The sequence below is a fragment of the Poeciliopsis prolifica genome, unplaced genomic scaffold (assembly GCF_027474105.1).
Source record: "Poeciliopsis prolifica strain line A6 unplaced genomic scaffold, Auburn_PproV2 SCAFFOLD017, whole genome shotgun sequence".
NCBI lineage: Eukaryota > Metazoa > Chordata > Actinopteri > Cyprinodontiformes > Poeciliidae > Poeciliopsis > Poeciliopsis prolifica.
In genome coordinates, this window is record NW_026562392.1 from 214,303 (window position 1) to 227,940 (window position 13,638).

A 13,638-nucleotide genomic window follows, 5' to 3' on the forward strand; every position below is an offset into this window, starting at 1 on the left:
TCTCTTTTTTTCAATCTCTCTTCAGGGATCAGGCAAACAGTTCATTAGTCAGATTCTTTGATCAAAAGCTGGATTGAACAAAGTTTCTGGTCCGATCTAAAAGAGGAATCGGTTTTGACACACCCAGTTCCAGAGCTGCATGCTGTCTGACGTGGTTTGTAGTGTCTATGGGAACTCTGAGTTAGCAGGTGTCTGCAGAGCTGAGGCTCTTCATGATTCGTACTGGAAAAGCAGCTCAGAAACAAATTTCAGCTAAAGAATCAGGAGCAGAATCTTCTCAGGTAAAGAAAAAGAAAAAAAAATCCCATGACCCTAGGGGGATTCCATATCACTGAGTCTACCTGAGGGATAAACTTAAGCCTAGCAGTTTTGAGAACAAACAATCACTTATGTTCTTTCTTCATTAAGCTGAAGGACATTTTAAACAATACAGTCACACATATTACAGGCACACACTACAGTGTCTGTGGACACACAGAGATATAAAGTTGAGTATTGTCACCTTGCACTTAATAGTTGAGATAACAGTACTCTATGTTCCAAGGTAGGACATATCATAAAGGTGTTATATAAAAGTCCCCAGAGAATGGATCATTGTGGAACCTCACAATTAATTTTTGTCTGCTTTGGATTTATAACTGTCAAATGACACAAAGTATCATACTGTCTTGCTGCTTTGATGTTCAGGTGTAGTATCAGTAAGGAATTGATTATGACAGGTTTCTCTCTATATCCTCTGAGGTTTTTTACTTCAGGAACATTCTATAGATTTTTGTTGACTGTTTATTCCATTTGGAAATGAAATCATATCATTTATAAAATATGTAGTTGATGGAAAATTTTTAAACTATTCAATTACTAAGAATAGTTAGCCTGGTCACTGAGCACATTTCCCCTAAAATGTTTTACAGCAGGGAAGTATAACACTGTTAAGTTGTCTACGACGTTAAATCTGAGTTCCAACTTTTGGAACAGATGGGATGCAACATTAAACAGTGCTTTACTAAGTTATTATGCTGGACCTATGGTGATATTATAAAGCTCTCCACTTTAATACCTTCCAGTTGAGGATTAAGAACAAAACCTTAGCAAGTTTCAGAATAGAAGATTTTCATTAATCTATTTACACTTCACATGATCCCAGCATTTGCAAATTTTATACAAGGATGCAAATACTTGCAAAACAACAGAAATCTAATTCATGTTGGTTAGGAACATATGCAAATTAACCATCATTAAACCAAATGGTAAATCTTTTAAGGTTGAGATGTTTAGATTTTTTTCTTAATCAGACATGTATCCAGATTTTACCAGGAACAAACAAGTTTGCCATGCATATGCATACATGCATTTAGTGCAAACACTAAATATTGGCACTAGAACAGGGGTCGGCAACCTGCGGCTCCGGAGCCGCATGCGGCTCTTTAGCACCGCCCTAGTGGCTCTTTGGAGCTTCATCAAAAATGTTTGAAAATGGGAAAACATGGGGCTGGGAAATATATTTTTTGTTTTATTATGGTTTCTGTAGGAGGACAAACACGACACAATCATTCTTAACGTTTTCCAATGCTATAAAAATGTGTAGAAGAAACATTCAATTCTACAATTCTTGGGCCGAATCATCTGCATTCGTTGCCAGTGTGGAAGAATTGCCTGAATGTTCGCTCTGCAGCGACAAGTTGTCAAATAACTAAAAGAGTACTGTACTTTCCGGAGCGCACCTCAATGAAAGCCGAAACTACAAATTTTTTGGACAAAAATAAAAAACTGAAAACATACATAAATAAGCGATACAGTAATTTTCATCAGTATACATTTAGAATGACACTTAGCGATATTGTTTTGTGTCGTTGCTCAGGTCGGGTTGCTCATGGCTGCTTTGTGTTAATGTTGCACTGACTTGCTTGGCATTTGCACAGAAATTGAACTTAAACTCTTAATTTTATATACTTTACGTTTTCAAAGAGCTGCCGTTTTATTACACTCTGTTTGTTGTTTTTTTGATCACACACTTAACGGTGATTATTTACAAAGAGCGATCGTCGTTATGCAAACTGCATGTCAGGGGCAGATTTTCCATGTTCCAAAAAGGGAAAAAAAAGACACTTTCCCTGTCGCTCTTCATAATAAAAATGATATCAAAAATTTGATTTCTTTATTGCGTTTCTTTAATTTTGTAAATGCATTCATATTGTAACAGAAGGTTAATATAAAGCACCATCGTACAACAGAAGAGTCACGTGATGCGTCATTCCCTCCAGGACGCACTGCAGGGAAAATAAACATTTAATCATGAATACTAATTATGTATACACTTAGTCATTTTGATAATACGCTAATATAATCACCTAGAGCCCGTTTTGCCTTATATAAAAGCCTTATATACGGCTTTTACTTTTTTGCGGCTCCAAACAGATTTGTTTTTCGTTTTTTGGGTCCAATATGGCTCTTTCAACATGTTGGGTTGCCGACCTCTGCACTAGAAAATACTGAAATTAAAAGGATAGATAAACAGAAAGGAAGAGTGAAGACGTAAAGAAAGACAATGATATGAAACAGTAAAAGGTTACAGGAAGAAAAATGGGAAACATGGACCTACGAGCAGCAAAGAAAGCAATTACTGAAATGCAGGATATTAAAACAAGAAAAAATGTGAAGTATAAAGAAAACCAAGATTATTTTTTTTGAAATATGGGTTGTATTTATACTTCAGAATTACAGACTCTTTAAATGTCACTGTGATCTGTAATCTATTCATTTTTTACCTCAAACAAGCCAACCTTATTTTGCAGAACAGTAAGCTTTGTGTCATTTGGTCATTTTAAATGTTAGCTGGCTTTCCTTTTCCAACTGGAGTAATAAACTGAAACCAACTGCTTTTATATTTATGGTTGAAGGAATGCAAGTCTGTTTTCGACATATATTGGCTGTAGCTCCAGGTTACTCGTTGTCACTTGTACAGACTTTAAGTAGCTCTCACAATTTGACCACACTGTGCAAAGCACAATATACATTTATTTTTTTTTAGGATAGTTCTAACCTGATTATAACTTGATAATTCCTTGCCATTCTTTTTCAGTTGAACTTTAGTTGTACAAAACAAATGTTTCTTTACAATAACCTGAAGAATATTTTTTGTAGATTATTCAGCATCATAGTTCTGTGATCTGGAGCTGATGTTAGAAATGTATTATTTTATTAAATATTGAACCAGCAATTAGGTTTAATGTTTCTGAATTCTCACAGTAAAAGTTGTGAAAGACTCGTCAGTATGGACAAAACGGTCTGTCAAAAAATTTCAGCCAAGATTTACCATCATGACCGACCTATAAAATGATGGCTGGTGCTTAGCCAATACAATGCTGCCTAGTCAACCAGACATCTATATCCTGGAGAACTAGTGGCCAAGACCATTATAAAAGCTTGGAATATAACCTGTTGTCCTTATGTCCTTCATTTTAATGAAGCATTTAAGGAAAGACTGTGTCTAAATCTCTGACCAATAGCTTACTATGGTAACTTTGTGCAAAAACTTGCATTCAAACAAAATGCAGCATTCACTTTCAAAGTGATAACGTGTTACATGGTAGTGACTATTGGCGGTGATGAACTTTGCTTGATGCAGAAGCTTTGACAGTCAAGAAACACATAAAAAGATAAGAAAATACCAAGACTACAGCTGCAGCAGGTCCAACAAATGCATAGAGAAGGCCTCCTTCCAAAGACAGCCAGCAGCTTCCAGAGAGCAGCAGAAGATACAGAGGTAGATAGACACAGGTGATTGGAAGAAGTGATGTTTGGGTTGGTGAAAGATAAGGGGGGCAGAAATATGGAAGGTTGGAATAAAAGGGATGTTGGCATGACAAGAAGGAGGGAAGTAAAATATAGATTAAAAAAAAGAGGATAAAGGTTAATTATGCTGTAAACATAACTGTTGTCTCATGTGTAATAACTCAGCATTAATATATGTTTAGAGGAAGTTCACACCATTAACCCTTAAGAAAACATGCTTACTAGTTTGGTGTTCCGTATCCTTTTGCCTTGGTGAATCCCACTGAGATGGCAACAACAAGCGCTGGGAGACCTGGTAGGAAACAGAGGACTGGATCTTCACTCAGAGGAAGATAAACAGACATGAAGAACAGAACAAGAAGTAGGCAACAGTCGGAATCCCCACCCCAGCCAAGACACAAAAAGCGCTTCCGTATGATGCGGTTCCTCAGTCGACCGGTCACGGCCATGTATGACTGCCAAGCCTCAGTCAGAACCCAGCAGAATGATGACAAGAAGAAGAAATGAAGGAATGCTGCAATCAGGGTGCATAAAACCTGGAACAAGAAAGGGAGACATAACACACTGAACATGCCTGCTGAGTTGTGGGGGTCAAATAATATGGCCTCTCATTAGATGTAACCTTGTTCCTTGTTTGGGTCTGTCCGATGAGAATAAGGGCATTGGAGGAGATGATGGAGAGGCAGAAGTTAAGAAGGATGACTGAGCGCTCCGATCGAATGTACCTGCAGGTAGAAAAAGAAGGAACATTTAGGTCTAAAATCTACAGCTCCAGTTTAAAGGTTTCTTTAAAAGCTATTAATGATTGATGATGGTGTGCACTGAGTTCCAGCTGCCAGCTTATTGTATCTCTTCAAGCGTTCAAGTGCGTCATTAACCTGGGAAATGAATACAAGTTGTTGGTCTTTCATTATTAAAGGGCTGAACTGCAGGACCCTGTTATAGGAACTACTACTCCCACAATCCATCAACCTACTTTCAAGAGTTTTGCATCATGCATGTGACATCACTTTGACAACAAGCCATTCTGTCTTTTCTACAGCCGTCATTCTCAAGGGTGACATCAGGGAGACATTCCATGCAAGCCTTGACCCTTGCTTATTCATAATTCTGCAGAAGGAATCTTTGAATTATACATTCCCCAAAAGAAATATTGTGTCTGGCTGTCTGAGGGAGAAGACACAGAGCCATGCTCAGCTTCAATCCAGAGCTGAGAAGTGAATATTTACTGACGCTGTGCCACCAGAACCCATGTCCTCCAGTTTGATGCCTGTTCCAGAACAGAGGTGAGGAGACAGCTGGTGTTCCAAACTAGCACGTGCAAGCCAAAAATACAAACTGCAAACTGTTAGCCAAGCAGCTAATTTGACCCTGGTTTTCCCCACCAGCACTGCTATTAAAGAAACCACCCTTTGACCACAGAGCGAGGCTTCCCTAGTTTATCAGATATTTCTTGATTTTTAAGGATTATTGTCATAATAAAAATTACAATAAGGTCACATCTGCTAGTCATGTCATATGAAATGTTTGTGAACTCTCACCAAAATAACTATTTGGGTTATATGTACGAGGTTGGAAGGTTGTTTTCCACAGCGGCGTCAGGACCAGACAGTCTTGCCCCTTGATTTTCAATCCTTATCATTGTATAAAAACTTACATGTTGTCTCTGCTTGGCAGAGCTTGGGAAGCTCTGTGAACTTGGCATCCAGACTGGCTTCATTACTGATTGTTTAATGATCTCTGTATTGTGCGCAAATACAGATCAAATAACCTGACTGAGCGATTTTACCTGGACAGTGCTTGGAAATAGTTTTTTTTTCCACGACAATTATTCAGGAAGCTGAATGGTGTCTCTGATAATGTGGTCAGTGAAAGCATTGTTTTATTTAACCATTATTTTACCAGGAAGTCCCTTCATATAAAATCTCTTTTTAGAGAGATATAAATTTGATATTATAATTGTCTATGTATTATAAAATATTAGTGTGCAGCTTCAAAAAACAGTTTAATAAAACAAAATAAAAGCATTTGCATGTGACGTGATGTTTCACCTGATCTGGTATTAACATTTGCATCAATAACAGCAGTGTTTTTTTTTCTTTGCAAGCATTGACTTACTTCCACACAGACACGTAGATGATGATGAGAAGCAGCAGTGTGAGCGAAGATACTCCACAGCCAACAATCAAGGTTACAGATGGGAGCTGCATCTTATCCATGTTCTGAATGTAAGAGTAAAGAGAAAAATGTAAAAAAGGGAAAATACAATAAAATAAATCATAGTAGCGAAGCAGTGGCTTTAGAGGTTCCCTGCTTGAAACCTGTTCCTTCCTGTGAACAGTCAGAGGTTGTGTCAGGAAGAACACAAAACATTCACTCTCTCTGTGTGTCACAGCTGGGGACGCTGGCACTATGGCAGTAATGTGGAGGGAAGTGTCGACAGGAAAAAATTTATAAAATAAACATAGTGTGTTTCGGAGATATTGTGAGAAAAAAGATTTAAATATTTGCAATCTTTGCGGTAGGCTTGTCAAGATAATTGATATTTGGTAAACATACAAAACTTTCATATTTAGAGATTTGCGTTAAAACCAATTTAAACTGAAACATTCCATCCATCTACGTTGGCACACAATTTAGAACAGCTGTTCCTCAGACACAAAGAAACTCTGACCTATCTTAAAAAGTTACTGTTCACACGTGTCACCTTGCACATGGACAGAAGTGGCGTCTGTCTTCATTCTTTATTTTCTTTAGCTGTCACCCAATGTCTTTCAACATTAAGTGACAGACGTGGTGACCTGCAGCATGTGAACGAGAACTACAGGTGACACCCGGGGTGTCTAATAGCAAGTACTTTCTTACTTTTACTTAAGTAAATTCAGTACTTTCTATACCACTTAACATCGTGTGAAGGCCAGGCCCCTCTGCCATCAACTGGAGCATCAGAATATGATAAGTGCCTAATGCAGCCTGTGGAGAATATAAGTTTGGTTAGCATAACTTTAGAGACAGTCAATATGAAATATTAGCTGCAGCATGAACATTTTGAGTAGATTCTAAGTTAGGTAAACTAAGATAAAGATCCAAACTAAAACAACTGTTGACTCTCTGAACTCACATAAATTACAAAGGAGGGTCTTCAGAGAGGCTCAGGAAGTCTGTCTCTTATCAGAATCAGTGAATTCTTTGGTGTTGGTTTAAGAATTCAGTAAACACTAAAACCTTAAGAAAAGTCTTCTACAAGTATAATGAAGTGTATTAAGATAGTTCCCTTAAGCATTAACAGCATGTTCTGAATTAGTTAGTCTCTAACCATACTATTTGCATGCATTTTATATTACTGAAATACAATAGGATTAGGAAACTATTTTACTTCCAAAACATTTCAGGTATTCTAAGAGTTTTTCCTAAAAGAAGATAACCCTGCAGTTTTTAGATCCAAACAAAGTTATTATTTGGCATTAGATTTTTGTGCCAGTTTGTTTAAAATAGAAATCAGTTTCTTGTTGAATCACTGACACAGAAAAACCACCAGGTCATAAATTCTCATCTGGAATGTAAAAAGGAGAAGACTGGTACGAGATGACTCTAGTGGAGAACGACCTATGTTCTCTCCATATATATGCTTTTAGGTTTTTTAGCAGGTCTCAAGCAGGGTAATAAAATTAACATTAAACAGCCCTGCAAGGGGGAGGATACACCTTCTAATGCATATATTTAAATTAAGGGAATACACATCCTTACAAAAAGGTCTGTTTTACAGCAGAAGATCAAATTGCTTTGTGCTCGGGTGAGCAATTCCCCAAAAATGCATTTTTGTCGTTCCTTTTCAACTCGTTGCAGGTAATTCTATGTTTTGTCATGTGTTGGACTTCTTGATGATCTGGGTGTAATGCTGATATAACATTCTGTATGCATTGAATTCTCTGGAAAAAGCTTTAGATTTATCTGAAGTCTGATGTCGAATGATTGTTTCTTTATTATTTCCCCTGCACATGCGGAGTCATGGATCGGCAAACTAGAGGAAATTATCAAGCCAAGTGAAGTTATTCCTCTAAGTTTTAACAAGCCCCAACCCCCCTTCCAATTCCTGTCCCATGCATTTTTTGTTGTTTTATTTAAAGGTCTTCCATTTCCAGCAATAAAGGTTTCAAAATTTGTTTATTTACCCTAACAATCCAAATACACCTTGAGAGGGTGTATTTGAATTGTTAGGTTGTTTCTATGCTATCAGTTAACAATGATCTCAAAATTACAATATAATTTATATAAATTATTTCTGGGACAATTAATTGCCCAGCACAATTTTTTATTGTGACTGGCCTAAGCCCGGGCCACACTGTGTTTGATCACACAACAGTGATCAAACAGAAAAGCTTGGTTTCTGCAAGTGCCACATTAATTAAATCTCCCCATTTTTCCCTTAGGTTCAGCAGAGAGGTGTGCAGTGCATCAGGTTTCACCCCAAGGTTGCATAGGGCTTTGAAGATTATTTGATTTAGGGGCCCCTCTTCCTGCTAAGAACATCAGCACCACAAACAGCATTTATTGTTTGATTTGGTCGAATCAAGGAGATCGAACTAAGTTTAATTGGCTAAGCTTAAAATAAATCACTGTAGTTTTTTTTTTTGGGAACACCCTTTGTTTTTTACACGTAAAAAACAAAGGTCCAATATTAAAAAGCTGAACCGTTGTAGACACAGACAGTAATACAATGTTATGAATGGGAATTACAAAGTGGTCCAATATAAAATACCAGTGTCCCTTGACTCTAAACGTTTTTAAATATATATTTTTTCTTTCCTTCCTTTCCTTTTAAATACTTTTTAGTGTTAAGAATTAAAGACCTTGCTACTGCAGTGTTTATAATATTTTGGTATTTCAGTTTAAGAAAATATACAGAAAATGATGACTGAAAATGTTTGACTGTGAGGAAATTTTGACTGACTCCAAATTCTGATGGCAATGTTTGTGTCTGTTTCATGTTGGAGTGAATGTTTGTTTGTATGTTTTGTGTTACTAAACATTGTTTCCTAGATTATAAAATTTGTAACATTGAGAAATTTAAATTCTTAAAGGAATATTGGATGAGATGATTTGAGATCTTAGTTTATTTTTGAGATGGTGATTTGAATGAGGATTTGAATGAGTCTCCTGTTTTTTCTGTTTCTGGCAAAGAGCTGCTTGCTGACAATAGTACACTTGACAAAAAAAATTAAATGCAGTTTCTGACTTAGAGGAGAAATTTGGCGTAAAAACAAATTTATGCTCATTTTGCATCTAATGCGTACAAGGCCTTCCCTAGTTTTCAACAGGTTGAAATGTGTTGTACCAAGGAGACAAAACAGAACCAGAGCTGATCCTCAGTTGGTCAAAAGAGACATTACTACAGGACATACAGATGGGACTGTGGACCTTGTTATTAATGCTGTTGACAAAAAAATGGATAATTTGGCTTCTTTGTGAAAATGGTTTTCTCTATTTGGTAGGCTGTGTCCCATTTCATCACCAACAGTTGTTTTACGACTCATCTTACTTTGAACATTGATTTTTTACAAATATTTATTGTTCACATTATGCTGTTTTTGTTTTTAACAAAAAAAAAAGTGCAGCTTGCCATTAGTAATGAATAGAGAGACACTAAGTTTCTCTAATGAGACCTACAATCTTGTTCTTTGAACACTAAACACTGGAATATTGGCCACTTTAGTATGAGTACTGATGCATCAGTACTCTTAAAACATACTCAGCTCCTATGAGGACATCTCACTTTACATTGGGTCTTGATTTTTTTGCCCCAAATAGGATTGCTGAACATTACATTGTTCCAGAAGCTATTTTGACAAATGATATTATTGTTTTGAGATCATTTTGAAGCACTAAAACAGTAATGGCATAAAAATGCAAGAACACATTCTCGTAGATCAATAAACTTCAATTTCTAATGAACGTTTAACACTGCAATAGGAAGACATCCAAAATAAGAAAACACAGAAACAACAACTACATCCATCCATTTTCTGTACACGCTTGTCCCTGGTGGGGTCAGGAGGGGCGCTAGTGGCTATCTCAACCGAATGTTTTGGGCGTGAGGTGGAGTACACCATGGACAAGTTGCCAATCTGTCGCAGAAAAACAACAATTATACTGAATTATGTAAAACTCTGTAAACAAAATTGACCTTTAAAAAAGAGCAGCTGAGCTCAAAGCAGCAGATTGAAAACTTTTGTCAAACAGTGTTTGGTAGAAAGGGAGAAGAGAAAAATGATCAATTATACGAATAGATTTTTTGAGCTATCATGCAATTAATTGATTTATTTTCACAGGCCTAGTTTGGGGTTAGGGTTAGTTGGTTGAAAGTACATTTTTTTTACTAGATTATATGAGAGAAGAGCATGTCAGTTCACCATTAATAAAGTGATTAAAAACCTGGGCTGCAAGATATCTTAAAAATATGTAATTGTAATTCCATGGTGAAAAATTCAATAAAGATTTTTGTGACCATTATATTTTTACCATTACTCATTGTTCCCATCACTGTGAACATTTCTATCTCAACCTGTTCAATAAAAAGTTAGGTGAGAGCACTTAAGAGTCCATCCAAGCAGTCCTTTGTGATTGCAGTGTTGCACATCTTGTTGTTGCAATGATGGATTAAGTGACAACCCTGATTCATTTAGTCCAACTTCACACCACAAAGACTGCTCAGTGAGCATGTTATACTCTGCAACTTTAAAATAAATATGACCAAGAGTCGCAACAGTGTTGAGGATTAAGTTCATTCCACAAGTAATCACAAGAACCCAATCTGTAGCTGCTCATCTCTAAATGCTGTGCTCTATCTCAGTGAGTAAAGTCAGGGTGAGGAGGGGGGCAGCTGTAGTAATAAGATCTGCTGTTATTCACAGGTGGAGGGTTGAAGAACATGTGGGGACAGGAAGAGGCAAGTAGCCATGCACCCCTGTGTCCACCAAAACCCTGTTTAGCAGGAGATAATTGGCTGAGTATATAGTGTGCCTTGTATCTCAGTTTGATAATTGGCCAAGTTAATTAAATCCCTCTGATTAATCTACACTGCAGTGAGTTACTACTCTAAAAGCAAATGGGTGGAGGAAAGATAGTGAGAGCAATGGAATGGAAAGACATCTACAGAGACAGACACACTTAGTTCTGCTCAGACAGCACCTGGTTGGGTGGTTGTTCAGAAATAGGAGCATTAGCAACCACATTATTCTACAGAAGCAGAGACAGACAAATGTTTAAATGGCATATAAGGCATACACTGTGCTGTGTATGCCTTAGTATGTGCTCATCTTTCTAAATCACTGAATTCAGGTTTTCCAGGCATTCCATGACCAAAAAGGGATAAATCCTAGCACCTCTGCATGCATTCTCTAATGATATTGTTATTGAACAGGTCAGTCTTAGGGGCTCAGAGAATTCTCACTTGGTTGCTTGACATGGCCTGTCACAATAACAAGTTTTGCAGAGTGATTAATTGTTTCAAAAATTATTTCGGTAAACGATAATGTTTGAAGATCATTTTAAACTGATGTAGGTGTAATGACATAATAATGCAAGCACATACTACCACAAATAAATACACTTTATTTCCAGAAGAAATATTTACCACTAGAACTGGTGAACAAACAACCAAAAATGAAAATAAAATGCACTTGAATGAAAACTAAACATAAACCCAAAGTGGAAATTAAAAACTACATTCAACCAACAGAGTACAGATTATGAAGTCTGTATACTATATTGCCCTTCAATAATTATTAGATTTAGACAGAGAAGATGAGCATATCCAACTACCTGATGCAATAGTTCACTCCTGCCTAACACTAAGGAAATGAGAAAGGGAGGGGTCAGTGCAGAACACTGGATTTGAGGCTTTTTTTATCAATAGAAAGAGAAAAAGGCAGGAAGAAATTATAAAGCTGATAAATTGAAATGAGGTCAATCATTTGCATTGTCATTGTTTATCACAACAGGCCTAAGCCACCTGTGCAATAAGTGAAAAAAATGTCCCCACCACTATTTATGCTACAGCAAATAGGTCAGCAGATAGTGAGTAGAAGTCACTGTTCTTTCTGCAGAGTCAATATCTACATATTTCCAAATTGCATATGGCCTATAGATTAGCTCAAGAAGCTTGCATATACACTTTATTGAATGGATTTAAATGGTTGAGCAGCAAACAGCAAAGCTTTCGATGCTGTGCTTTAAACCTGCTGGACTTGAGGGCAGTGGAGGCCTGTTCTCTAAAAGTAATGAATCACACTTCTCTGTTTGGCAAATCAATGCACGGGTTTGGGTCTGGCAGTTGACAAAATAACGGCACTTAATCAAACGTTGCATCAGGTTTGGTGGCAATGTCTAGTGAAACAAACTCTTGACGTCAAACATACCACAAGTATTTTGGACAATTTAAATTCTTAACTTTGTGGGAATAGTTTGGGGATAGTCCCTTAATGTTCCAGCAACCGTGCATGGCAGTGCATGATTGTAATATTTATAAAGACAAAGATGAACTACTTTGATACAAAAAGATTTGAATGGCCTTAACAGAGAACTGGCCTCAACCCAATAAGACACGTTTAGGCTATCTTAGAACCATGAACAACCCTTGCACATTATAATGTCATAAATTCTCTCCTGCAAAAAACATACAATATTTATTAACTGACATCAAACGGATTAGGAATGAAATGCCACTCAATTTCATGTGTATGTGAAGACAGAAAAGTCACAGTTTTGGGGGAAATTTATTTGATAAAATCCATCACCAAGAACAGACATGTCATCTTGAAAGGCAATTTAAAATAAAAATAGAATAGAGGCAACAACAGGCTGAATAATTGTAAGGTATGCTAACATTACATGACACATAAATAACAAACTGAGAATGTGCATGATATGTTAACGTAACATATTAAGAGTTATTCAGATAACTATAGTACAAATAATATTCTAACAAGTTTACCAAACCATTCGTGTCTCTGAATCACTAAATCCAATGAAATCTTTATCGTTTGATGATGCTTTTAAGCAACTCCGCTAAGGTAGAAGATTTATTAAATTTTTTTCAGAGGTAGGAGATGTGGCGCTTCCTCTTCTACATCGCTTACGACAGACTCATCATCTGTTGAAGTTCCAATTATTCCAGCCTTTCTGAATCCTGACACAATGGTTTTGGTTGTCACTGAAGCCCATGCTTTGTCGATTCATCCAATGGCTTCCAGGAATAATTTCATACATAAGTCGCTCCAGAGTATAAGTCGCACCCCCGGCCAAACTATGAAAAAAACTGTGACTTATCGTCCGGAAAATACGGTAACTTGTTCACATATTTCTTATTTGCCAGATACCATGTAAAAGAATATCAAATTTATCAGACAAAAACTGCACTGCACCACAATGAATTATGAGTAAATTACCACCTGAAAACCTGTGCCAAATCAATACAATGCTATCACTGACAGAAAAAGTGAAGCACCGGGAAGGAATGATCAGATTTGGGAATTATTTGGTACACCATTCATGTAAATATGGTTTGATTTTAGGTTTGCATGAGGCTATGCTGTGAACCTAACTTAACAAAAACAGTGAGTGTGAGGAAGTTCAGCAGGACCTATATGTGACATGGTATTGAAAGTCGTTGAAACTGTGACTGTTTCATAGTGAAATCAACTGGAGACCAGAGTTAGTTGACCTTTAGCTTGAAAGTCTGACAAATATGCTGCATTTGCAATGAAAAAAGATGTCACTTTCTGCACTTTATTGTGCGGAGGTGTTTGCTGACGTGTCACACTTGTGCAACAACGCTGTTGTTGCACA

At 36.9% G+C, this 13,638-nt stretch overlaps 1 protein-coding gene across 9 annotated transcripts in view; it reads right to left on the minus strand.

Moving 5' to 3' along the window:
* adgrb1a (adhesion G protein-coupled receptor B1a) overlaps nucleotides 1–13,638 on the minus strand; it is a 178,769-nt gene that overhangs the window by 33,179 nt on the left and 131,952 nt on the right. For all 9 annotated transcript variants that reach the window (XM_055041770.1, XM_055041773.1, XM_055041766.1 and 6 more), the window contains 5 exons: nucleotides 5,911–6,014; nucleotides 4,415–4,517; nucleotides 4,178–4,328; nucleotides 4,015–4,084; nucleotides 3,669–3,735 (listed from right to left, as the gene is read on the minus strand). In XM_055041770.1, the coding sequence (XP_054897745.1) occupies nucleotides 3,669–3,735; nucleotides 4,015–4,084; nucleotides 4,178–4,328; nucleotides 4,415–4,517; nucleotides 5,911–6,014 (495 nt within the window). The remainder of the gene's footprint in view (nucleotides 1–3,668; nucleotides 3,736–4,014; nucleotides 4,085–4,177; nucleotides 4,329–4,414; nucleotides 4,518–5,910; nucleotides 6,015–13,638) is intronic.